The 26,621-nt window shown below is 39.4% G+C and overlaps 1 protein-coding gene across 1 annotated transcript; it reads right to left on the reverse strand.

Annotated features, from left to right (window-relative positions):
• Nucleotides 1–601: 601 nt before the first annotated feature.
• LOC23687647 (odorant receptor 10a) lies at nucleotides 602–1,950 on the reverse strand. Its single transcript, XM_011495452.2, has 3 exons — nucleotides 1,027–1,950; nucleotides 873–962; nucleotides 602–814 (listed from the first exon to the last, which is right to left on the reverse strand). Exons 1-3 carry the CDS (start codon nucleotides 1,891–1,893, stop codon nucleotides 602–604), a joined length of 1,170 nt encoding a protein of 389 aa, XP_011493754.2. The 5' UTR covers nucleotides 1,894–1,950.
• Nucleotides 1,951–26,621: the final 24,671 nt, after the last annotated feature.

Raw genomic sequence — 26,621 nt, forward strand, 5'->3', positions numbered from 1 at the left:
GAAATTGACCTTGAAACCCGCACAAAATTGCAACGAAAACAGTGAAAAACGTTTTTATACGTTTTTAACGAATTTGTTGAGAAAAACACTTAAAAATATATTACGAGAAACATTTTTATCCATTCTCCATGATCTAGGGTGAAAAAGAGCATTGTAAAACACACGTTCTCCCAAATCGAATGTGGCGCGTTTTGCCCCCTATGGGCAAATTACCCCCAGTTCCCCTATAAGGTAAAAAGAGCCAAATTGTGTACACTTTGTGCATGTTTTGCCAACACACTTTGCGTAATCGCTTACACTCTCTTTCCTACTGCGTGCCCTCGTTGTGTTCGTGTTGTTACACTTTGTGCACGTCTGTCTCCTCTTTGTGCAGTGGTTAAATTCTGCTCTTTGCGCGCATTGTGCGAGTTGATGCCAGCCCTGGGGACGGGGGCCATGCCCCCATAAACCCCCTGTAAATACGGCCCTGAATGGGATGAAAAAGAGTATATGTTGTCTGCATGGTTGCCAAGATTAACCAAAAACACGTAGAAGTTAAAGCAGAAATATGTATTGCAGTGCAAAATAAAGCAAATTCACACCAAACAATCATGCAAAATATTTATTCGACAATGAAACTGTACAACATGGTAAACGATGAATAAATCATTCGCATAATTTCAGTAAACGTTTCCACATTTAAGGGACCTAAGCCTCTCACAAACATTTCGATTGGTCTTTGTGTTTTGTACAGCAGGAACTGAAATGATCGTTTGTCTGAATTCGGTAATAAATGCCATGGCGCATCGTACACAAGTGTACTTATTTTGTCGTTCTGAAAAATACTTGATAGATTATTTTATGTAAGATTAAGCTTTTACTTTTTAACTCACCATTAGCTGGATGAGTGTTCCAAGAACGGCGTAGATGAAAAGTTGAAATAATGATGCTAGCAGGAATCCATATGTTGCGTACCAGTCAGACTGAAATGAATGAAATAGATAAAAGAATAATAAACTTACATCTAGTTGAATTTAACAAACATACCATTAGAGCAAGAAATAAGTTAAGTGAAATAGTCACAACGCAAGTTGCCACTTGCACTACACATATACTTTCATAACACATTTTAAGCGAAGATAAAAAGTCTATTACTTCCTTATGACTAACATACAGTTCCCTCATTTTACTACTACAAAATGCAGCATAGTCTTTTGTTTTATACTTCACTTCAATGGAAGTGAGCTTCTCGGCGAATGAAAGGAAGTGAATTTGTAAAAGGTCGGTGTACGAAACAATGTGAAAAACGAACATCATGAAAGCTGTATCGGACGATAAAGCCCCAAATAAGCCATATACACCAAAGAACATATGAATCATATTCGTGAATCCATAGCCATATGCCGAGTAGATATCAATACCTGGGACCAGTAAAGGAAATATTGTAACCTTGATATTTTCGAAAAAGTACATATATGCTGGATATAATGAGAATAGGAAAATCGATGAAAGGTATAACAATGACGTAACTTTAACTAACATGAGCAACTGAGAAACATTTTTATATATAACACTTTTCTCTTTCTCAGATCCATGTAGGTATTTGAAATAAATGGATTCTTTCAAATTTGTATGATTCACGTAATATTGCTTTCGATTGGCCAGTGTGAAAATTAACTTCAACAAACACTGCCCGAAAAATCCTCCAAACGATAATGCCATCAACACTTCTGTGCTACCTTTCGCTGTGAGAAGTGAATTCACAGTCAGCACCACATAAAGTATCATTAAGAAGAAGGTGAAATAAGTTTTAAATCCTTTTTTGTAATCGGGATCCAATATATCCAGCCCTATTACTGAACAAAGACCTCGCACGTATTTTGTGTAAAGCATGAACTTATCTAATGCCTCCATTATATCAGAGTTTTATTCTCATATTTAGATCAACTAGAAATAAGGATTCTTAACCAACTGTTTAGGTTCTATGATTTGAAATGATTGGCGATGCATAAAGCTTTGTTTGCATACCACTCAATTGCGAAAAAAAAATTTTTTTTACTGGCCAACTGCCTGCTGGCTCATTAGATAGCATGTATTGTTAATGAGTAATGCAACATGGGATTACTATAAAAAAATATAATGACGGTTGTATTTCACACCACAATTCGATTACACACTGCAACGAAATTTCACCTTTTTTTCGCTTTTTCTCTTTTTAACAGTCTAATCGATATCCACTCAAAACTACATGAAACCTAATGAGAGAGTAGGGCGCCATTTTAATTCTTCCAAAAACATACTTTCTATACTATAAGCAGTTAATAATGCTTTTTTCAAATCAAAAATTTTAAATAAAAAACTGAAAAATGGTTGGTTACAGGTATCGCGGACATATTGATCTTAATTCGTTCTAAACACATTTTGGGCATTTGATTTATTTTTATTCGCAAATCTATGAATTTTGGTTTTTGATTTTCAAAATTTTTATTCTTGAACATCCCTATTCTTTTTCATTTTTTCTCGAAGCTCTTTGTAGTTACTGATTTTTGGCATAAGTTTTTACGGTACTTTTAAAAATAATAAATGTTTAACATTTTTCTGGAAATATTTTTATTTTCCGTGTAATCAAATGTGTTTCAAATTATTTTAATAGCACCAAGCTCTTCTTTTGTTATAGGTTAATAGTAGAACAAGGTACGATTTTTTATATTACACGTTAAATAAACCCCAGACATTTGTAGGTTATATAAGAAAACAATTTTTCAAACAATTCAAAACAGTTTCAAAAGTCATGAAAAACTTTTCTCATATGCGTGTTATGAGTCAACGTTTAAGCCAAAAATAAAATCATTTTGATTTCCGAGCTGCGAAAAAATACACAAAATTCCAAAGTGTACCCCGTCTGAAGGCGGGGTTGGATATTAGAGGGTTAACTAGAGAACTGGATACCTAAATGGCTAACTAACATTTGTGTCTTGAAGATTCAGTTTTCACTTTTTTGACAGCAACTGTCTTCTTTGTTGATTAGTCTTTGTTCCACTGAATATTACATCGATTAGTTATTTGACATTCTTGTTTTTGAAAAAAGCAGTCAATAAACAGAAACACAACTTTTTCTTGAAAATATATAAACTGTGCTCACTTTTTCCTTGAGGCAAAATGAGTCAAAGTTCGAGGGCATTTAAACTTCAGTAGAAATGAATAATATATGTGAAAATAAGACGAAAAAAACCTGTTGCAGTTCGTTTTTTATGAAGTTTAGTTTTACATAGTGGAGCAATTCTCGCTGAAACCATTCCGCCATCGGCACCCTTCGTTAGAATTCCAATTTAGTGTCACTGATCGCTAATTTTCGGTTTTCTCAAATTGGTAGACCCTTCGTCCGCCAGCTAGCTAAACAGTTTGCGAAGAAGCCCGTTTTTTGATAAATCTTGGGTATTTCTTTACGTGATATGTCACATATTTCCCTTGGAACACTTAGCAAACTTAGTGGTATCGTCTAGAGAAAGGATATAGCTTTCATTTGAAGTTTTCAAAAAATTGGCGGCCATTTTAAATTTGGTCGCCATCTTGAATTTTATTAGAAAAATCGTTTTTTCCTTATTAGCGCACCGCTCGTTTTGAATTCTGAGATCACCATCAGAAAGCTGGGAAAAAATGCTTAAGCTAAGCTACAAAAACTAGGTGAGCAATGGTATTTACCATATGAACTGAACGATTTTCTAAATAATGTTCTACGATTTTGACGTATATGGTGAGAGCAATCAATAAACGTATACATTAACACGCCACATACCGTCATAGGAAAAATGTGCGAACCATCTTTTCAAGTACCGTAATCCGGGGTATCATTGATCAGCGGGGTAACATTGATCGGAATGACCCATCTCGTAAAAAGTTCGTATCATCATTTATTGATGAAATATTTCCAAAGCTTGAATTGCGCTTCTCTTTCTTATATTCAAGAGCTAATGAAAATCAAGATGTTTTCGAAAATTGCATCTACTTCATGCGTAAATTTAACAACTTTTTGAAACAACGATATCAATGGTTAAGGATGACACTACCGAAAATTCATGTCTCACATAAGTTGTGCAAGCGATATGAGCAAGGAAAATGTGATTCTTACTAAAAATGGCATCGCCAAAAACGATTCCGTTGTCAAAATAATCATAAGAATGTTCAATTTGGCAGCAATAACGAATTACTGTTAAGAATGTAGAATTTCCTTAGAAAATTGCCTACCTGTAGGCGTATTCCGCGGTTCGAAGTGTTTTTATTATTGAAATTACTCAAAAAGTAAATGACTTTTAAGAGTTTGGTCTTCGTATTCGGCTTTAGGGGCCATGATTTAAGTGAGTAACGACATTTTCAATATAATTGAACATTGTTTACATGGGTGATCAATGTTACCCCATATCAGCTAATTCAAAAAATCACTTTAAACTTTTATTTAAACATAATTAAATCTACTGAAAACAAAAATACAGTATATGGACACGAGCGGCGGGCACCAGTACTTGTTTTAAAAATACAAAACTTACGACATTTGGATTTTCAAATGAAAAATTAAAGAAATATCTCAAAAACTGATCAATGTTACCCCGGATTACGGTAGCTGATTCTCAAACTATTGGTGATCGGCTTTAAAACACTTCGTCGAATGACATTTGGTCGAATGACGTTTGGTCGAAAGTACATTTGATTGAAAGGACATTTGGTCGAATGGACATTTGGTCGAATTGCTTTAAAATATTTATATTGGTCGAATGACGTTTTGTTTAAGATGTATGTTCTATGTACATTGCCTGAAATATTTGTCTCTAGTGAATTTATTATTCTTTGAAATTTTCATTATTCTTTGAAAAACTATTTACTAAACAAGTTATTTTATTGCTCAACGATGCGAACATAATATTTTCATTATTTTTTATTCTTTTGAAATGTCATCGTTCTTCGTAATGAACTGCTGATCTTCATCTGATGGAAGCATTCGGAGAGAAAACTCGGTATCATTCTTTGAATTCCATGTCTTGCAGCTGACGGACGTGGACAAGATTTTGTATTGCGGAAATCAGGAATAAAACGGAAGGAAACATTTTCATCAAGACAACCCTTCATGGCGATGTGATTGTTAGGTGTTGGTAACTCTTCTTATGGCCAATTGGCTTATTGTGACTTCCAGCTTAATAATATTCCTCACGCAAATATATGGCTTTGCTGACAGTGTTGATGACTTCGGGTGGAAAACAGAGTTTGCAATAAAAGCTTAGAATTATCAACAATTAAAATTGTGCTAATTCAATGTATCGGGAAAGGGAAGACGAGTTAACTGAGGCAACAAAAAATGGATTGCACATATGGATTATTGGTCAAATGCCTGATACTTTTTCAATTATTCAATCACTTTTATTTTAGCGACAAAATGCTACTCTCGACGATAATCAGACTAAACGTTAACCTTCTTTTTCATACTATTTGGATTATACCACTATCTTTTCCACGAAATGTCGGTTCAGCCAAATATCATAAGCTTTCTGCTGCAACTAAACATTTTCGACCAAATGTCCATTCGACGGAATGTCCGTTCGATCCAATGTACTTTCGACCACATGTCATTCGACTAAATGTCATTCGACCAAATGTATTTCGACCAAATGTCATAGATTCTGGTGATCAGGTGACCAATAATAAAAAAATGACTGTTTTTGATAGATTTTCTTGTACATAATTACATAGTAAACACTTCTATTAAAACATTCCTGGAATATGAGAGCAATATATTTTGTACTTTCATTGTTGAAAAAATTAGAGCCCTTCAAAGTGGGGTCATATTGACACCAGAAACAGACAAGAGATTAATACATAGTTTATCACATGCTTAACTATTTATTGATTAATTCAGCAGTGTCTACAATACTAAATGCCTGAAAATGCTATGTTTACTTCTATTTCATACGAAATAGACCTTTCGATTACATCGTATGTAATATTCTATTAGATAAGCACTAAACTACGCTAAAATTTGATACTTCGCTTATATTTTAATACTAGTGGGCCCGGCGTCTTGCCATCAAGTAGACTGTTGAAAAACGCTATGGTTTTCTCATACAAAATGACAGTTCCGTTCACTCTCGTTTTTCCGACTTTCCCGATGAATATCCTTGGATTTTTATACACACAAACACGTCGAAACCCGTGACAAATAAAACGGAGAAAATAACATTCAGATCCGCTGACCCGTTCGTAAGTCATTTCGTGACATACAAACACCATTCCATTTTTATTAATATAGATTAAAATCTCAAATACTGTTTACATGTTGAAAACGAATTTTTGTACAGTATAGGGTACATCTTCAAATAAACTCCACTAGCACGATTCAACTTCATTTAATCACTCACAATTTAAGAAGCGCAAAATATGTCCATATTTTGTACAGTATAGGGTACATCTCCAAATAGACTTTTTTTGACACTACCCCCAACGCCACTACCCCGAATGCCATTACCCCGAACGCCATTACCCCGAAAGTCATTACCCCGAATGGGTCATTACCCCGAACACCACTACCCCGAATGGGTCACTACCCCGAACGCCATTACCCCGAATACATAACATTTTCAGACTAATTATAATTAGAAGGTGGGGAAATAATTGCACCATTCCATATGAAAATTAAACAACTTTGGCTGTAACTTACAATGTATTTTTCAAATTCAAGAAGATAAAAAGGATCTAGATTTTCAGCAAATAAATTTTATATACTAAGTTTCGTTTGGATTTGTCCTCTAATTTTGTTGAGATTCACACAGCGATTCTACCCCATTACCCCGAATCCCATTTCCCCGAATGCCATTAACCCGAACGCCATTACCCCGAATTCCAAAACCCCGAACGACCCATCACCCCGAATGACATTACCCCGAATTCCAATATGATGGGAAATGTCATTAATATCATGATGTCAAAATAATTGTGAATTCGGGGAAATAGCATTCGGGGTGATGGAATTCGGGGTAATGGTACATTCGGGGTAATGGAATTCGGGGTGATGGCATTCGGGGAAATTCCATTTGGGGTAATGGGGTAGAATCTCACACAGCCATACTGCAATTCTCTGAAGAACAGCCTATTCCGAAAAGAAGGGTGAATTTATTATGAAAAGGAGAGCTATAATATGCACAAATTTAGGATGTATTAAAGTCTCCTTTTGGACGCTGCTACCCACTTCTTTCACTCAGTTTTTTTTTAGATTAGCATTAAGATCTTCCAAAAGATTTTGTTTCGTAAACGATGGCAGTAGAAGACCACCCTGATATTATCGCTGCAAGTGGTGTTCTATGAAACCCGCAAAGACCTATATGACAGACAATAGTGGCTGTGGCATAGAAACGCTTTAACACTTGTACATGTTAGAAAAATTGTGACCTCTGATCTTTCATTGGTTTGTAGGATCACTTAGCTGAATTTCGATTAAATAACCGCTTAAAATAGTAGTGTTTGATTCCAGACAATGAATAAATTATAATAGTTGAAAAGTGGCAAGCAGTTTAGTACAATAAGATAAAAAAAGGAAAATATATCATTAGAACGACAGCAATATTAATTTCAATGAATGCCTTAAGTATATTTTGCTTATAAAACAAACTTTTCCCTTTGAAAACATTAGTGACTAGCTAATTCAACGGAAATTTAAAAGAATAGTCTATTTAAGAAGGAAGGGCAAATTTCTGGTAAAATGCTTGCAGCTATGACGGGACTAATCACTGTAACAACGCACAATCTATATTCATAAGAAAGGAAAATCTTTGTTAAAAACAAAATTGAAAAATGAACGCCACCAAGAAGTTCAAATACCGGAAAGTACGCAGCTGTTCAGCAAGACCATATTAAGAGTATGGATTTGAATTCTTCCGGTGGTGAGTCTTATCATTGAAAATTTCCTTGACACCCCTGTGCATAGAGGCAAATTTAAAAGAATGGTAATTTGACAAGGAAAGCTCTCAGTCAATAAAAAGGGTTGTTTTGTTGAAAGCCCATTTTATAGATTTGTAGAATTTCCATACAAAAAGAGTTACGAGGGGGTGGATAGGTTTCAAAAATGGCAAGTTTTGGCGTTATTAAATTTGTGAAAGATCCCTTGAACTATGAAAGTACCCACTGAGCTGAGTAACAGGCACTTTCCCAGTAATCAACTATTTCGAATGAATAGCTGACATATGAAAGAAGGGAAAATATATGATGAACATTTAAACGATCAAATGAATGCACCATTAGTTACCAATAAGAGATGCGAACATGAATGGTCAATCCTTCATAAAAGTATGGTCAACATTTTTGCCCGCAAAACAAGATACGGCACTGTATCTCATACTGTTTGGGGTAATGGCTCATTCGGGGTAGTGGCGTTTGGGATAATGACCCATTCGGGGTAGTAGCGTTCGGGGTAATGGCGTTCGGGGTAATGGCGTTTGGAGTAATGGGATGAAGCCCTTCAACGACCATTTACTAAATAAGAAAAATAATTTCAACGCACTAACCAAAGGAATGTCAGTGAAAAATACTACGTCCACTATTGATACACTGTTCCTTTAGTTTGGGTAAATTTTTAATTTGTGTTCCTATAGTTGCGGTATTCGTTGTTTTCTTATGGGATCCTCCATTATAAGAACACTATCGCAACTATTGGTACAAGTGAGAAAGCATTTTTGATTATATTTAATCAATTTTGAAGCAATTTGAACGATATTTGTTTCGTGTCAACGTCGCTGGGCAGTGTCAGCAGGTGAAATCAACTCACCTATATAAATTCTGAACTGCTACGGCAAATGAAATGTAATATACTGTTAACAAAATGTTAATAAAAGCTTATTTTAGTATTAACAAATTAGGAAGATAATGTTTTCTAACACAGAACACCATGATATAAGAAATGAGTGCAATGTTTGGAATGATACTAATAAAGGAATTGAAAAAAAAGGTTGATTGGATGAAGCCCCAACAGTTGCATTTGGCATATTGACTTTTTTTTATTGACCGCCAGATCTGGAGAGAGGCTTTACATTGAATTACGATTATTTATATACCTACTATCTATATTGCCCCTTTTCGCATAACAGCAGAAATATGTCATTCGAGGTATTTGATATCAGTTACCGTATTTAATAGTATACAAGAGGACTGGATAAAACAAATTTATAAACTTCACGCATAGACAATTGCTGCTCAATATTTCTTGCCGCAATAGCAAACATACATGGCTGTTAAAGTGGTAAAAATCCGTAAAATATGGAAAAAAATATGGTTCAAGTTTTGGCGTTTATGTTAACTAATGTCATCACGAGCTAAACGGGAGGAATTCCCATAAGAGATGGTACACAAATTATGTCACGCTAAATTTCAACATTTTCGACCCCCTCCCACCCTTTGTTACAATTTTTGTATTAGCGCTCCGAAAATTTTGTAAGACTTATCACTCTTGGCTCGACCACCTCCACCCCCCCTTGGAACGTGACGTAATTTGTGCATGACCCCTTATAAAAGCTAGGACTAAATTAGCGCTCTAACAATCCTGTTGGCTCGCAATTAAAGATATATTATTTGTTTTCTTCCTTCTCCATTCAGTTCTGTCAAAATGCTTCAATATTGAATAAGCGTGTGAACATGGCCATCTGATTGCTACAGTACAGTGAGCGTAACACGGTAAAAGAATTAATAATCCATCAGCTGCAGACAACGATGGAATCACCTGTTCTAGAAACATTAGCACTCGATTTCCGGCACTCAAAATCATTGGTACAACCTGAATGGATTTGGCAAATAAAATAATCATCTTACCAGATATGCAATGAAATTTTTCCTGAGAATTGGAAAGGAGAGAAAATAAAAAATCGCAGCAGGGCACACGAGAAACGTCGACTCGAAAGTTCAGTCACAGTGAATCGGTTGAAAAGGAGTCGTCAAATATTTACTAGCAATTTTGATCAAATGTAAATTTGCACACTCCGCGTCCTGTGGATGTAAGTACTCGCGAACGAACCAAAAACGAACCCATTTGATTCTCGACGGTTTCGAAACATTCCATTTCAACTTTGATTTCCAGCGTTTTACTTTTGTTTGCCTTATTCTGATAGATTGATGCGCGAGTGAACGCCAAAGAATGTACCTATGGCGAATCAAGCAGGATTGGAACATAAATAACGCTTTATGATGAGCAGTGAGCAAAGCAATCCAAGGAAGGCGATTCAGTAACTTTGACCGATCAAATTCTGATTTGTATATTTTAGGCAATATTTTAGATTCTGAGGTATTCGTTTAGATTTGATTTAGTTTAGTAAAAATGAAGAAAATGTAAATATTCCCAGAGAACCAAAATGTACGTATAAAGAAATCACCTGGAGGCGCTATATGTGCAAAATTTCACTTATAAGATGTTGCGAAACGGCCTTCTACATACAAAAGTGGAGGCGATATGCGTGCATATATTATGTGATGAATAATAACATACAATGCGAGTGTATACATATTCCACCGAACTAACCTGTAATATTATGCGACTTAACTTATGATAACAAATGATGATTTGACAGCTGCTACGGATTGATTCGACTTATTTTGTACGTGTGTACGAGACGAAACAAAATGTACAAATGAACTCAGAAAAGAAGTGTTTTATGCGAGGAAACTCATCAATCTGACGAGTTTATCCACGGTGTTTAGCGAGTTTGATGTAATTAGTATGAATAAACGAGTTGTAACGTAAACTTTCATGCGATTTCTGGTTGTCTGGGTTATATATACTTAACTATTCGACAAATTTAAATTAAATTTACAAAGTTAAACGTGTTCTCGGTAATAACCGAACTCCAAGTCTCTATTCACTAGACAAGCGCAATATCTATTACGCCACGAGAGAACCCGAGAACGCAGAAGGCAATCTGAATTCAATTTTAACTCAATCGAGTGGTACCAATCGAAACACAACACAATTGTGAATAAGATTGTAAGAAGTCTTCCCAATAGTTTTGATAATCCTAGCCAGGGTTTGGCTCTCGTCCTAGAATTGTGCGAAATTAACGCCTATGATTTTGTGAGAATCTTGTCTTCTATTCAGCTAGATTTTGTTTTAACGATTTGACGTACGAGTCTTGTTAACCTTTGCGTCCCAGACCTATTTTCACAACCAAATTTTCAAGATCCTTTCTACAATTTTCAGGCGATTTCAATGTAATTTGACAAAACAACACAACACTATTCAAGTTTCATGAACAGTTCTGAGAACTTAAGTCAGATGGACGGATGTCTAATGACTACACGAATTTGCACGGTTCAATGAATTCTACAGTGTTTATAACTGAGTCATGAATTATTAGTATTTTCCAAATCTTTCAACTCATTTGAAACAATTCTGTCCGATTCCGGATTCCCTGGCATTTGTATTAAAAAAAATCAGAGGGGGTTGTGTACAAGACATGACCGCATGACGTTAACCACGCCAAGGGATTTTCTGCATTTGAATTTTAGTCGATTTTCATAGTTGCAGCCTTCCTTTAGTTCAAAATCTAACATAATATCGTGACGGTCGCAACATTTTAGATTTTAAATTGACACCCAGTATATTGCCGTAAGACGTAGTTAACGTCAAAAGAAGAATGCGCGAAGAAGCAGAAATTGGTTTGCTTTTATAGTGCACTAGCCAACCCAAAGGAATCGTGGAAGGCAATATGAACGAGTTTGGTTGCGTAAGAAAGGGGTCGACATTTTCACAATTTTCGACAGTCTATCGTCAAAAATCAAAAGCTTTCTCCATTTGAGTAAAATGTTGTATAAATTTCCGACCGATTGGTGGGAAACTATTGAAAATCTACCGATAAATGGCTGAGTTATTGGTATTCAAAATCTTACATAATTTCGTAACAGTCTCAACATTTTAGATTTTCAATTGACACCCAGTATATTACCGTAAGACGTAGTTAACCTTAAAAAAATGACAAAAATTGCCAATTTTGCATGGGTTTACCTTCACCCGCACTGATCTTGACCCGACCATGAGTCGAACTCTAAACGTAATTGCAAAAACAGTGGAGCAACTCCGTTCAGAAGTGTGCGCGTTCAAAAAACGAAACCCCGCCTCGTCGAAAACAGACATCGTGCGGCACTTTGTGAACGCCGAATACGCCCGTTCCGACATCTATAACATTTTGGCTCTATTAGACATCAATCACTAGTGCGCATCGTACCTTCGTGCTGTGCGTACACGAATTCTCTCTGCTCTTGGATGTTTTTTTTTAACTACCTGAAGCAATAAAACGGTACTTTTCAGTGCTACTAAAACAGTACTTTTCAGTACTATTTTTTCTACTATTGATCCCTTTACGATCCTTGTTTGGACCCGTGCCTTCGATTTTTCGTTGGACCCGTTGGCGAAAGCTAGCGGTGGTAATCCTTCTTGGACACCGTCTTGGGAAAAAACCTCTTAGGAGGTCACGTCTTCTTCCGTGTATTAACTTAACATGGTATCAACAACTAACAAAAGGAAGGGTGAATCTCTGAATTCACTACTTCCTTCCAAAAAAGTGGGTTTTAAAACTGTCACTACACGTGGCAAGAATGGAAGAAAGGACGTTTCCCCGGAATGCGAACTTTCTTCCAAGGGTGAAATGAATAATTGTATCGAAATGAGCAATCAGTTCGATGCTCTAGACAAATTTTCCGAAAACCAAATCGAAGCAGCCTCTAGCCCAGGCTCTTTGATTCAAGTGAGGAAGCAAAGAGTGCCGCCTATCGTGGTCAGTTGTTCCGAATTTGGGGGATTTAGGCAGGAGATCTTGAACTTCATTAGGGGTATCAAGGTTTCCTTCCAAATCGCAAAGAAAGGAGACTGTCGCGTTTTGCCGGAAACTCTTAAAGATCGCGAACTTCTTCTCAAACATCTTGAAGAGAAGAAGCACATTTTTTTACTTATGACGACAAAACTGAACGTTTGTTCAAAGTCGTCTTGAAAGGTCTCTCAAGTGACTATAAGTCATCTGAAGAGATCAAAAATGGAATAAATGATTTACTTGGATTTTCCCCAGTTCAAGTAATCATTATGAAAAAGAGAACCCAATCTGGCATTGTTCGGAAAGGGCTTTCTCAAGGATATTATTTAGTCCACTTTAACAAAAAAGAACTAAATAATATTAAAGCTTTAAAAAAGCAAAACTTATGTTCGATGTCCGTGTGACGTGGAAACATTTCCAGAAACCTGGAGGAAATTACCAGAACCCCACTCAGTGCCGTCGGTGCCAAAAGTGGGGTCATGGTACAAAAAATTGTCGCATGGATGCTAAATGCATGATTTTCGGAGGTTCTTCTCACGCCAAGGATGTCTGTCCAGTGAAGGAAGATTCCGATAAGTTCTTTTGCTCCAATTGCAAGGGATATCATAAGTCCAATTGTTGGTCTTGCCCTTCGCGCAATAGAGTCATTGAGGCCCGTGCCAAGCAGATGAAGGATAACATCCGTTACGATAACGGTCGTTTCCGGAATTTACCTGGTAGAGCATCGAACAATGCTCATTTTTCAGATAACGATCGCTTGATTAGGACTCATACCCATCAGGAAGATCATAATCATGCTAATTCACAAACTTATTTTAATCCGTCGGGTAGCCGTTCGAATCTTTCAATTTCGAATGTATTTACCCACGGAAAATCCTTTGCCGATATCGTAGCAGGTAATTTGAACTCCTCCCCTATTCGTCCCATGAGTACCCATTCTACTTGTTTCAAATCAAATGGAAAAAACCCTACCGCCACAGGTAATTCCTACTCCGCTTCTTCGTCTACCGAAAATTCCAATGGGAAATCATCAGATGTACCCAGTTCAAGTGATATGTCTGCTTCTGATTTTAATTTTCTAACTGAACAATTGAATCTAATGATTGATGCAATGTTCAAAGCCAGCACTATGACTTGGTGTAAAATTTACAAATCAAATTGTTATTGGATTACGATCCAAATAATAATTTAAATATATTAAATTAGAATGCTCGTTCTCTGTATGGTAAAGAGGACGAGCTGTTTAATTTTCTTACAGTTAATAACGTGCATATAGCAGTTATTATCGAAACGTATTTAAAACCTGGATCATAACTCGAAAGAGATCCTAACTATTTTGTTTATCGTAATGATCGGCTTATGGGGCATGTGGAGGAGTTGCAATCAACTTTCATAGGCGTATAAGACATCAACTGTTTTCGTCATATGAAACTAAAGTTTTTGAAATTTTAGGTGTTTCTGTTGAAACATAGTTTGGTAAATATACTTTCATAGCTGCCTATTTGCCTTTTCAATGCTCTGGGCAGCAAGTTAATTTGCTCCAAATTGACTTGCGAAAATTGACTCGCAATAAGTCAAAATGTTTTGTCATTGGTGACTTTAATGCCAAACATCGGTCATGGAATAATTCTCAAAGTAATTCCAACGGCAGAATTTTATTTGATGAGTGCTCTTCAGGATATTTCTCAATTCAATACCCTTAACCGACTCTAGTGATCTTTGTAGCCAATTAGTTACTCATGCTGATTTTGATTCTGATTATGTCCCTGTTTTTCAAATATCCCATGAAGCGATTCTCAATCCTATCAGCTCGACTTTCAATTATTTACGAGCCGATTGGAATATATATGAAACGTATATTGACTCTAATCTCAATGTTAACGTTTCATTAGGTTGGTAAATGGCTGGGCATGGCGTACCATTGGTACCTCGCGTACCCGAAGGAATAAAATAGACCCCTTTGTGCGGTCCTTAGCCTCTTGCCCAGCAACTCCTATCCCTACCTCCTCGCGGTACTGGCCGGGGTACGAGTAACCTTAGGGAAGATCGGGTAACCAACCCCCGGTGGGAACTTTGGTCGTATGCTGACAGGGAAGGGGGGGTTTGCTTTTGCTTATGCTTCTGCAAACCTTGAGCGTCTGTACTCCATGTTAGGAGCGGCTCACAACAGCGTCTGTTCCCTATGTCAGGGGCGGCTGATCATCGTCCGAGTGCCAGAGAAGGACTCTAAGCTAAACTGCGCACTATGGTCCTCCGAACATTTCGGGGGAATGGTCCTCCGGAAATCTAGGGGGTTGGTGTCAGGCCCTGCAAGCCAGCCGTAAAAAAATCAAGCAACGAATAATCAACGAGAGAATACGAGCCGGGACAATCGGCGAAGACCACAGCGACGTAAAGGGACTAGCGATTGGAAGCTCGGTACGTGGAACTGTAAATCTCTCAACTTCATCGGGAGCACACGCATACTCGCCGACGTGCTGAAGGACCGTGGATTCGGCATCGTAGCGTTGCAGGAAGTGTGTTGGAAGGGATCAATGGTGCGAACGTTTAGAGGTAACCATACCATCTACCAGAGCTGCGGCAATACACATGAGCTGGGAACAGCTTTTATAGTGATGGGTGATATGCAGAGGCGCGTGATCGGGTGGTGGCCGATCAATGAGAGAATGTGCAAGTTGAGGATCAAAGGCCGGTTCTTCAACTTCAGCATAATAAACGTGCACAGCCCTCACTCCGGAAGCACTGATGATGATAAAGACGCTTTTTACGCGCAGCTTGAACGCGAGTACGACAGTTGCCCAAGCCACGACGTCAAAATCATCATAGGAGATCTAAACGCTCAGGTTGGCCAGGAGGAGGAATTCAGACCGACGATTGGAAAGTTCAGCGCCCACCGGCTGACGAACGAAAACGGCCTACGACTAATTGATTTTGCCGCCTCCAAGAATATGGCCATTCGTAGCACCTACTTCCAGCACAGCCTTCCGTACCGATACACCTGGAGATCACCACAGCAGACAGAATCGCAAATCGACCACGTTCTGATTGATGGTCGGCACTTCTCCGACATAATCGACGTCAGGACCTATCGTGGCGCTAACATCGACTCTGACCACTATCTGGTGATGGTCAAACTGCGCCCAAAACTCTCCGTCGTTAACAACGTACGGTACCGACGGCCGCCCCGGTATGACCTAGAGCGGCTCAAGCAACCGGATGTCGCAGCGGCATACGCGCAGCAACTCGAGGCTGCATTACCGGAAGAGGGTGAGCTGGACGAAGCCCCTCTTGAGGACTGCTGGAGAACAGTAAAAGCAGCCATCAACGATGCAGCTGAGAGCAACGTCGGGTATGTGGGACGGAGTCGACGGAACGATTGGTTCGACGAGGAGTGCCAGGAGGTTTTGAAGGAGAAGAATGCAGCGCGGGCGGTCATGCTGCAGCAAGGGACCCGGCAGAACGTGGAACGCTATAAACAGAAACGGCAACAGCAGACCCGCCTCTTTCGGGAGAAAAAACGCCGCCTGGAGGAGACGGAGTGCGAGGAGATGGAACAGCTGTGCCGGTCTCAGGAAACGCGTAGGTTCTATCAGAAGCTCAACGCATCCCGCAACGGCTTCGTGCCGCGAGCCGAGATGTGCAGGGATAAGGATGGGAGCATTCTGACGGACGAGCGTGAGGTGATCGAAAGGTGGAAGCAGCACTTCGACGAGCACCTGAATGGTGCTGAGAGCACAGGCAATGAAGGACGGGACAACGGAGGAAATGCCTTCGTCAGTACTGCGGAAGATGGAAACCAACCAGCCCCCACTTTGAGGGAGGTTAAGGATGCCATTCACCAGCTCAAGAACAATAAAGCTGCTGGTAAGGATGGTATCGGAGCTGAACTCATAAAGATGGGTCCGGAAAGACTGGCCATTTGTCTGCACCGGCTGATAGGCACAATCTGGGAAACAGAACAGCTACCGGAGGAGTGGAAGGAAGGGGTAATCTGCCCCATCTACAAGAAAGGCGACAAGTTAGATTGTGAGAACTTTCGAGCGATCACCATTCTAAATGCGGCCTACAAAGTATTATCCCAGATCATCTTCCGTCGTTTGTCACCCGTAGTAAACGAGTTCGTGGGAAGTTATCAAGCCGGCTTCGTTGACGGCCGATCGACAACGGACCAGATCTTTACTGTACGGCAAATCTTCCAAAAATGTCGTGAATACCAGGTCCCAACGCATCACCTTTTCATCGATTTCAAGGCGGCATACGACAGTATCGACCGCGTAGAGCTATGGAAAATCATGGACTAGAACAGCTTTCCCGGGAAGCTCACGAGACTGATAAGAGCGACGATGGAAGGTGTGCAAAATTGTGTGAAGGTTTCAGGCGAACACTCCAGTTCGTTTGGATCCCACCGGGGACTACGACAAGGTGATGGACTTTCGTGCCTGTTGTTCAATATTGCGCTAGAAGGTGTTATGCGGAGAGCCGGGCTTAACAGCCGGGGTACGATTTTTACGAGATCCAGTCAATTTGTTTGCTTCGCGGATGATATGGACATCGTCGGCCGAACATTTGAAAAGGTGGCAGACCTGTACACCCGCCTGAAACGCGAGGCAGCAAAAGTTGGACTGGTGGTGAATGCGGCCAAGACAAAGTACATGCTAGCTGGTGGGGCCGAGCGCGACAGGGCTCGCCTAGGTAGCAGTGTTACGATAGACGGGGATACGTTCGAGGTGGTCGACGAGTTCGTCTACCTTGGATCCTTGCTGACGGCTGACAATAACGTTAGCCGTGAAATACGGAGGCGCATCATCAGTGGAAGTCGGGCCTACTATGGCCTCCAGAAGAAGCTGCGGTCAAAAAAGATTCACGCCCGCACCAAATGTACCATGTACAAAACGCTCATAAGGCCGGTAATCCTCTACGGGCATGAAACGTGGACGATGCTCGAGGAGGACCTGCAAGCACTTGGAGTCTTCGAACGTCGGGTGCTTAGGACGATCTTCGGCGGTGTGCAGGAAAACGGTGTGTGGCGGCGAAGGATGAACCACGAGCTCGCCCAACTCTACGGCGAACCCAGTATCCAGAAGGTGGCCAAAGCTGGAAGGATACGATGGGCAGGGCATGTTGCAAGAATGCCGGACAGCAACCCTGCAAAGATGGTGTTCGCTTCGGATCCGGTTGGTACAAGAAGGCGTGGAGCGCAGCGAGCTAGGTGGGCGGATCAAGTGCGTATCGATTTGGCGAGCGTGGGGCAGAACCGAGGATGGAGAGTTGCGGCCACGAACCGAGTATTGTGGCGTGAAATTGTTGATTCAGTGTTATCTGTGTAGATGTTAACTAAATAAATGAATGAACGTTTCATTACAAACTAAACTTGATATTGACAATGCTCTTGAAACTTTAACAAATTCCATTGTTGAAGCCAGGAGCATTGCAATTCCAAAATGTGGAGTAAAATTTGAATCCATGGTTATAGACGATGATCTTACACTCTTGATCCGTCTTAAAAACGTGAGGAGAAGGCAAATTCAACGCACTCGTGATCCTGCTATGAAAATTATATGGCAGGATTTGCAGAAAGAAATCAAGAAATGTTTTGCAGATTTAAGAAACAAAAATTTTGAAAATAAAATTTCTCAATTGGACCCTGGCTCTAAGCCCTTTTGGAAATTATCTAAAATCTTTAAAAAAACCTCAGAAGCCAATACCGGCATTGAAAGAGGAAAACAAATTATTACTAACTAATTGCAAAAAAGCTCAAAAACTTGCTATGCAGTTTGAAAGCGCGCACAATTTTAATTTAGGACTTACTAGTCCAATTGAAAATCAAGTTACTCAGGACTTCGAAAATATTATCAATCAAGAGAACGTTTTCGAAAATGCCTGGGAGACTGATTTGGAAGAAGTGAGAACTATTATTAAAAAATTCAAAAACATGAAAGCTCCTGGCGATGATGGAATTTTGTACAAGAAACTTCCAGAAAGTAGCTTATCATTTTTAGTTGATATATTTAACAAATGTTTTCAATTAGCATATTTCCCTAACAAATGGAAAAATGCTAAAGTTGTTCCAATTTTAAAACCAGACAAAAATCCTGCAGAAGCTTCTAGCTATCGTCCAATCAGTTTGCTTTCCTCCATCAGTAAACTATTTGAAAAGGTTATTTTGAACAGAATGATGGCACACATCAACGAAAATTCAATGTTTGCCAATGAACAGTTCGGATTCCGCCATGGACATTCGACCACTCATCAACTTTTACGTGTAACAAATTTGATCCGTTCCAACAAATCTGAAGGCTATTCTACTGGTCTTGCTCTTCTAGACATAGAAAAAGCATTCGATAGAGTTTGGCATGAAGGTTTGGTCGTAAAATTAAAAAAAAACTTTTATTTTCCAACATACATTGTTAGAATAATTCAAAGTAATCTGTCAAATCGTACACTACAGGTTAATTATCAGAACTCTAGATCAGAAAGACTTCCTGTATTAGCTGGTGTTCCTCAAGGCAGCATTTTGGGACCGATATTATACAATATTTTCACATCTGACTTACCTGAGTTACCTCAGGGATGTCAAAAATCCTTGTTTGCGGATGACACAGGCCTCTCCGCCAAAGGGCGTAGCCTGCGTGTCATCTGTAGTCGATTGCAAAAAAGTTTGGATATTTTTTCTTCATACTTGCAAAAATGGAAGATTTTTCCTAATTCTTCCAAAACTCAACTAATAATATTCCCACATAAACCACAAGCTCTTTATTTGAAACCTTCAAGTAGACATGTTGTCACGATGAGAGGGTTTCCAATAAATTGATGTTAAGTATCTAGGGCTCATGCTAGATAAGAATTTAACATTCAAAAACCACATTGAGGGCATTCAAACCACAATTATGTAAAATGTCTCTATCCACTTATTAATAGAAAATCAAAACTTTGTCTTTAGAACAAGCTTTTGATATTCAAACAAATTTTCAGGCCAGCCATGTTGTATGCTGTACCAATATGGAATAGCTGTTGTAATACCAGGAAGAAAGCTCTGCAGAGAATTCAAAATAAAATTTTGAAAATGATTCTGAGGCTTCCTCCCTGGTATAGTACCAATGAGTTACATAGAATATCCAATGTTGAAAAATTGGAACAAATGTAAAATAAAATACTTAATAATTTCAGGCAAAAATCGTTACAATCTTCTATTGCCACGATTTATGCGTTCTATGTTTAGGTTAAGTTAGGTTAAGTAAATTCAAAGCGTTATTTTCTCTTATAAGCAGTTGAATGATTTTTTGCATTTTTTGCAAAAACATATCAGGGGGCGATTCCAAAAATATATTGGCCTCAGGGGGGCGAAAGTCAAAAAAGTTTGGGAATCACTGCTTTAAACAATGTGGATCGGTGAACTCCTTAGACAGACGGAAGATAAATCTTAAGCTCCTGTTGGCTTTAGCAATAATGTACGAGTAGTGTTCTCTGAATGTAAGCTGGCTATCAAGAATCACCCCGAGGTCTCTAAAGCTTGCAACTCTTTAAATCGCATTTCCTCTGATTGTATAAGGCCATATCAAAAGATTCCTACATCGTGAGAATGATATCACAGCACATTTTCCAACGCTTATGCACATAAAGTTGGCCTTGCACCATTGGGAAAACAAATCTAAGAGTCTCTGTAGTTGCCTACAGTCGTCTGCAGATTTAACGATAAGAAATATTTTCAAATCATCCGCATATACTAATCGGCATCCAGCAGGTATAACAAGGCACACATCATTGAAATACAATGAGAAGAGTAACGGCCCAAGGTTGCTTTCTTGAGGAACGCCTGAATGGTTAGTGAACGCAACTGACTGACAATTGCCCAGCTTCACACACAACTGTCGATTCACGAGGTACGATTTCAACCATTGTACAAAATCCGTCGGTGATCCCAGTCGATGTAGCAGTAGCTGATGGTTGACTCGATCAAATACAGCTTTCAGATCCGTATAAACCGTATCAATTTGAGCACCTTCTCCCATATTGGTGATACAGAAAGAAGTAAATTGTACTAGATTCGTTGAAATGGATCTTCCAGGATAGAAACCATGCTGGTCCGGCGAAATATAAGCTTTTGATGCGCGCAGAAGGTCTTGGCTTACTAAAGTTTCCAACAACTTAGATCCAGCACAGAGTGAAGTTATTCCTCTATAGTTCGCCACGTCTCTCTTATCGCCCTTTTTAAACACAGGAAACATCACAGAGTCCTTCCTCCGGTTGGGAAACGTAGATTGCCGGATAGAGCTGTTGCATATGTAGCGTAGTGGTTCGCATAGTGCATTTGAACATTTTTTCAGCATAATCGTCGGAATTCCGTCTGGGCCGACCGCAGCTGAGGACTTTATTTTGCGCAATGCTGATAAAATATCGTTAGCTGAAAAATCGCAAGTGTGGAAATCAAGAATATTTTCAGGTACATATCTGATTGCGTCGTCAAGTTGTTCAGTAGTAGCAGTGGTGTCGTCAAATACACTTGAAAAGTGTTTAGCAAATAAATTGCAGATACCATCAAGAGAGTCTGAAGAATTGTTTTCGTAAAACATGGAGGTTGGCAATCCACATTCCTTACGTTTCTCATTCACGAATGACCAAAATCGTTTTGGGTTCTGCCTATGGTTCGTTTGCGTACGTCTAGCGTGTCTTTCGTATAATGTGCGGTTGTAACATTTATACTTGGAGCTCGCAACAATAAATGATCTTCTCGTAAATGGGTTCCGGTGTCCTGAATACTTTCGTAAAGCTGCCGCCCTCTGAAGTTTCAATCTTCTAAGAGTTCCATTTGACCACACCGGCTTACGAGGTGATCGTCGTAGTGGAACATGGAGTCTAAACAGTTCAGTCAGTGTACTGACAAAATAATCCAACGCAGCGTTAACGTTTTCTGCCGCATACAGAGGAGTCCAATCAGTTATTTGAAATGCTTGATTAAGCTCTTCGGTTCGATTAAAATCGTACGCAGCATGCTCAGCGATATCTCTGAATTGTGTAACAGATTGACAATGATAGACGACTAAAAACGGCGGGTGGTGCGGATCCACACGAATCAATGGTTCAGGCGGATCATATAGGATACACTTTTCCGCGATATCATCGTTTACGAGCAAAAGATCCAGAGTTCTGTTGAGAGCATTTTTAAAGGGGTTGACTTGCGTCATATTCAGCAATGAAAGTCCATCTAGCAGGATTGCGCTAGTCACAGTGGTAGTCGAAAGCTGATGATCCACAATCAAACCGTGTCCGGGGGAAAGGCACCATGTCAAGCTCGGTTGATTGAAGTCACCAAACAGCATATGTGAATCATGTAGCCCAGATGCATTAACAATTGTTTCGAGAGAGTTGACCAAAGTGCTAATAGTACCAGAGTCAGATGCAACATCTGGTGGTACTGGTGGACTCCGACATAAGTTGTACTAGCAGACACTTCAATTTTGATCCATAGGTGCTCAATTGTATCAATGCGAGCGATATCGATACGTGACGAAGCAAGCCTGTTGTTGACGGCAATAAGAACGCCACCTCTAGACTTTCCACAGCGCGATGAATCGCGATCCTGTCGGTAGACAGTATACAGCTGTCCAAATAATTGTGGGGATTGAATTTCCGAGTTCAACCATGTTTCTGTCAGCACGACAATATCATACTCGGCGTCCATTACGGTCAGGTAAAAGTCTTCGCATTCCATAACAGCGGTCCCAGAATCTTGAGGTACTCCCGCGATAATCCGAACGCTTTTCTGCCCCTCCTCTGTGCCATACAATAGAATAATACCCTCAAAATAGCTTTCTAGAAGCTTACAGAACTGTACCGGTACCTTGAGGTGTGAGGTGCTATTGCTTCTCAGCTTGTACTGTTGAACGCATTCTTCACATCCAGAGTGACAACCGCACAGTAATGGATGCCGCTCCTTTTATACTCGATTGCCACCTCAGCTGTCTGGACGACCGACTGGATAGCGTCCAGAGTAGATTTACCTTACCCGAATCCAAACTGGTTTTGGGCAGGCCACACCAAATTCCGTCGTTTCCATACATTCGGGAAGATTCGTTGATCAATGCAGCGTTGCATCGTGGTTCTCAACATGTCCGGATCCGCGTTCACTGCCTCTTTTAAGGCAACATTCGGGTCCCGGTGCCTTTTTTGACGCGAATGATTTCACGACTTCTGCCAGCTCTTCGTTTGTCACCTCTTCTTCTCCTTCGTTTGGCTCTTCTTCTCTTTAATCTGCCGCAGAGTAGTGTTTGAGCCTTCGACCTTGACGCTTGCTCCAGCGGGGCGGGCGATGAGGGCAGGATCAAACATGTCGTGCGTCGGTTCTTGGAAGTGAAAAAAGGCGCGGTCCGTAAGTAGTGTTTGATCCTTCAACCTTGACGCTTGCTCCAGCGGGGCAAGCGATGAGGGCAGGATCAAACATGTCGTGCGTCGAACGAGTAAAGTGAAAAAGTGCCGCGCTCGTTTAGTTATTTTTGATCATTCGACCTTGACGCTTGCTCCTGGGCAGAGCGTCAAGAAAGCCCGAGCAGTTGTTTTCCCTCTCAGATCGTGCGCCTATCTTCTCTGAGTGCTTTTATATAGCGAACAAACGAGTGAAGCTAAAAGTGGATTGTTGCTGCTCAGTCAAGGATGACGGATCAATTGGTGAGCTTGTTTCATGCTTCTATTTCTAATCTATAAAATATGTATGACTGTACATTTAATAGTTACAACGATGGGACGTAAATATGATTTTTCAACAAACTATGAATGGTTCGTTGCTGTGAGTGTCGACATAAACTTTGATTCATAAATTATTTATGTTTAACATATTTTTTTTCAAAACGCCTTTTTCTTTTTACCTTTATTCTTGAAATTAAAAAAAAATGTGAATTGTTCTACACTACAAGTGTAGACTTGCGAAAGGTTCACTTTATTCATTAAACTTTGGATGGTTCGCCACTGTAAGTGTCGGCATAAGAATAAGAGTGTTAGGAATGTTACATTTAGGTATTTGTTCATAAAACTTTGAATGAAAAAAAAACTTACCGTCTAGCGACAGTCGCAAGGATTTTGTTCTTCCAGATTGTGTTAATATATCGTGCTTTATATTCACTATCGAATAGTTCATGTCTCTTCGACAATCGCACTGCTCACTTTGCCAGACCATAGAAACACATTTTTCATTTTACACAAAGCTGGAAACAGGGAATAATCAATCGTTGTGAACTCCAACTGCTCCAAGGACATTCTTATGAATGTAACGAATTAGTGGGAACAACAACACTTAAATTATTAGTTTCTTATTTCTCTCGAGACATTCACTGCGGAACACTTCCAATAATTCACTCTCAAACCTTTAGCAGTGCGGCAGCTGAAACGAAAGCCAGAAAAACTGCAGTTTCTGCTTCCATTCGCGATCTTCCGGTCAACTTGCTTACCACCACGATTATTGAATTATCACGCAACGCTCTACTCAATCCGATTATAAAGAACTGTTCTTAAATTTGATATTTTTTTCAATAATTACGGCAATAATCACGCGCGACGTTTTGTCTCGGCCATGTTTGAATGTAGACTTGACGGTTTGCATAACATCCTCAGAAAAGTTTATTATCATGTAACTTTACGTTTCAATAAACATAGGAATAAGTTGTTCATTTAATTTTCATGGCTTTAAATATCTAGATTTCAAGTGGGAACTTTGGTTTTCAATGATGATGTAAAAGTAGGTTATTGACCATTGGAATTTTCTAATCCGTCAAAGGAAACATAAATTCAAGTCGTATTTCAGTTTAAGCTGCAAATAGGTTTACATCACTTGTAATTCTCATTATTTTTAAGAGTGTATAAGCATATTTATATCTCTCAAATAATTATTTATCATGGTCTAATCGCTTATCAAAGTGAATTCTGTGACCCAACGATCCTCCCTATTAACAAACATCCCTCCCAGTAACCTTTGTGGAGATGCAGAGGCAAATACGGTCTCCAAATAGCAAAGGTTACACACTAACATTCCTTCCCCCAATCCCACCTGACTGCAAGGACGTGGCCGGCGCCGTTATTGACCCTGTATAAATAGAGGCACTGAATTATGCACACTGAAAAAGATTATGGCCAATCCCAGCCTAACTTCTAGTTGATTCTTTGTGCATTTTCACTGACTTTTGTCAATCACGGAATAGCAACCATTGATATGTGTAGTCAGTCTAAGCTAAGCTAAGCTTCTTTTCTTTCATCTGCCGCAAACGGCGCTGGGGGCCATGGTCTTGTGAGATGATGCGGGAAGAGTACATCGATTAACGTTCGCAGCAACTCGGGCGACTTCTCTTGGGGCGGCGTGGCACCTTTGGTAATGGCTAAAACCACTCTGTAAGTGTCACCCCACGGACTCGAATTGGCACTCTCGCATAGACTATTCGTGATCAAATGTCAACATCCCACCGCAAAATCGCTAGTGTTTGGAGGTGATGTTTACTACCAAATTGCGAAACTGTCATCTCTAACTTAGTTCTAATTCCCTCCGTTGTATGAATTATGATGGCACGTCGATCGTCGTAAGCTTCTCGTGAAACAGCCAATCAAAGCATGCCCGTTTTGGGCTCTTGATTTCTTTTTTGAGAGCCAACGTTGCCTCTCTGAATGCTGCACCGCGTTCTTCTCTTCTTAATTATATTTCTCAAAACCGTATGCAAGTTACTTACGTCTATTTGGCAAAAAAATAATTGAGAATTTATTTTAATTTAAAGACATGACGCAGCATCCATTTATCACGTAACGCTAAAATTTGCAATGTGCAACCCCCTTCCTCGTTCGTAACGCTTTTATTATGATTTTTTCTATTAGCCATAACGCTTGTGCATACTCCCGCCTCCCCAAGAGCTTTACGTAATTTGTGGACGGCGCAGTAAATGCAATAGCAAAATTTAAATATTGATTTATTGGAATCCAATTCCAATCTGTTCGAATAAAAATACTAGTTGTCTCATCAAATCACCCTTACATAAATAGACTTACATCCCCCTTCCCCCGTAAAGGGTTACGCCAATCATAAATGTAGTCCGTAACCCCGAATAAACCCCAAGTAGTTCAGTGTCCCAAACTATCATTGTTTTAAGACTATAATTAAAATATAAACAATGTAAAATATGATGATTTCTCCTCTATTATGAGCTGTGGCGCTCGATCCTACCAAAAAAAACAAGATAAGAAATATGGCCGGCTCCGTTCCAAAACATTCTTTCAATATTTATCATTTTCAAAACGTTACCTACTACGATTGTGGAAAACCGAATAATATTAAACCCTAGTGATGTGGAGACATGAAGCAAAGATATATGCACTCAGAAAGTGGCAGAGGTATAATAGAATCACGTTTCAAATTTAAAGCGTAGAAATTATTCGTTTTCCTTTTTAGTTAACTCAACTAACTCTCTTTTATTCCACTGGCTGTGTGACAGGTTAAGTTTATCACTGGTACTCTTTTTTGTCCCTCGTCGCCGCAAATCTTCTTCGCGCAATCCGAACCCTTTTCTTAGAGCAGTGTTACGGTAAGGGTAAAAGGATTTCCGGTTTGCTAGCGTCGCGTACGTGATAGTTTGCTTTATAGACAAAACAGAAACAAGATATTTCCATCGGATTGCAAAGTTGAGAGTTGTGCTAAATGGACTTTCAAAACAAAGAAAATGGGTATTTAAGTTGGAACAAAAACTTGCTGTAAATCCGTTTTTTCTTGAATAGTTTCTTTGTTGTCATTTAAGGACCTGCTACTAATCGAAATTGGATTCATGTTTGTAACTATGTAAAAATGTGTTATAT

This window comes from Aedes aegypti, chromosome 1 (genome assembly GCF_002204515.2).
Source record: "Aedes aegypti strain LVP_AGWG chromosome 1, AaegL5.0 Primary Assembly, whole genome shotgun sequence".
Classification (NCBI taxonomy): domain Eukaryota; kingdom Metazoa; phylum Arthropoda; class Insecta; order Diptera; family Culicidae; genus Aedes; species Aedes aegypti.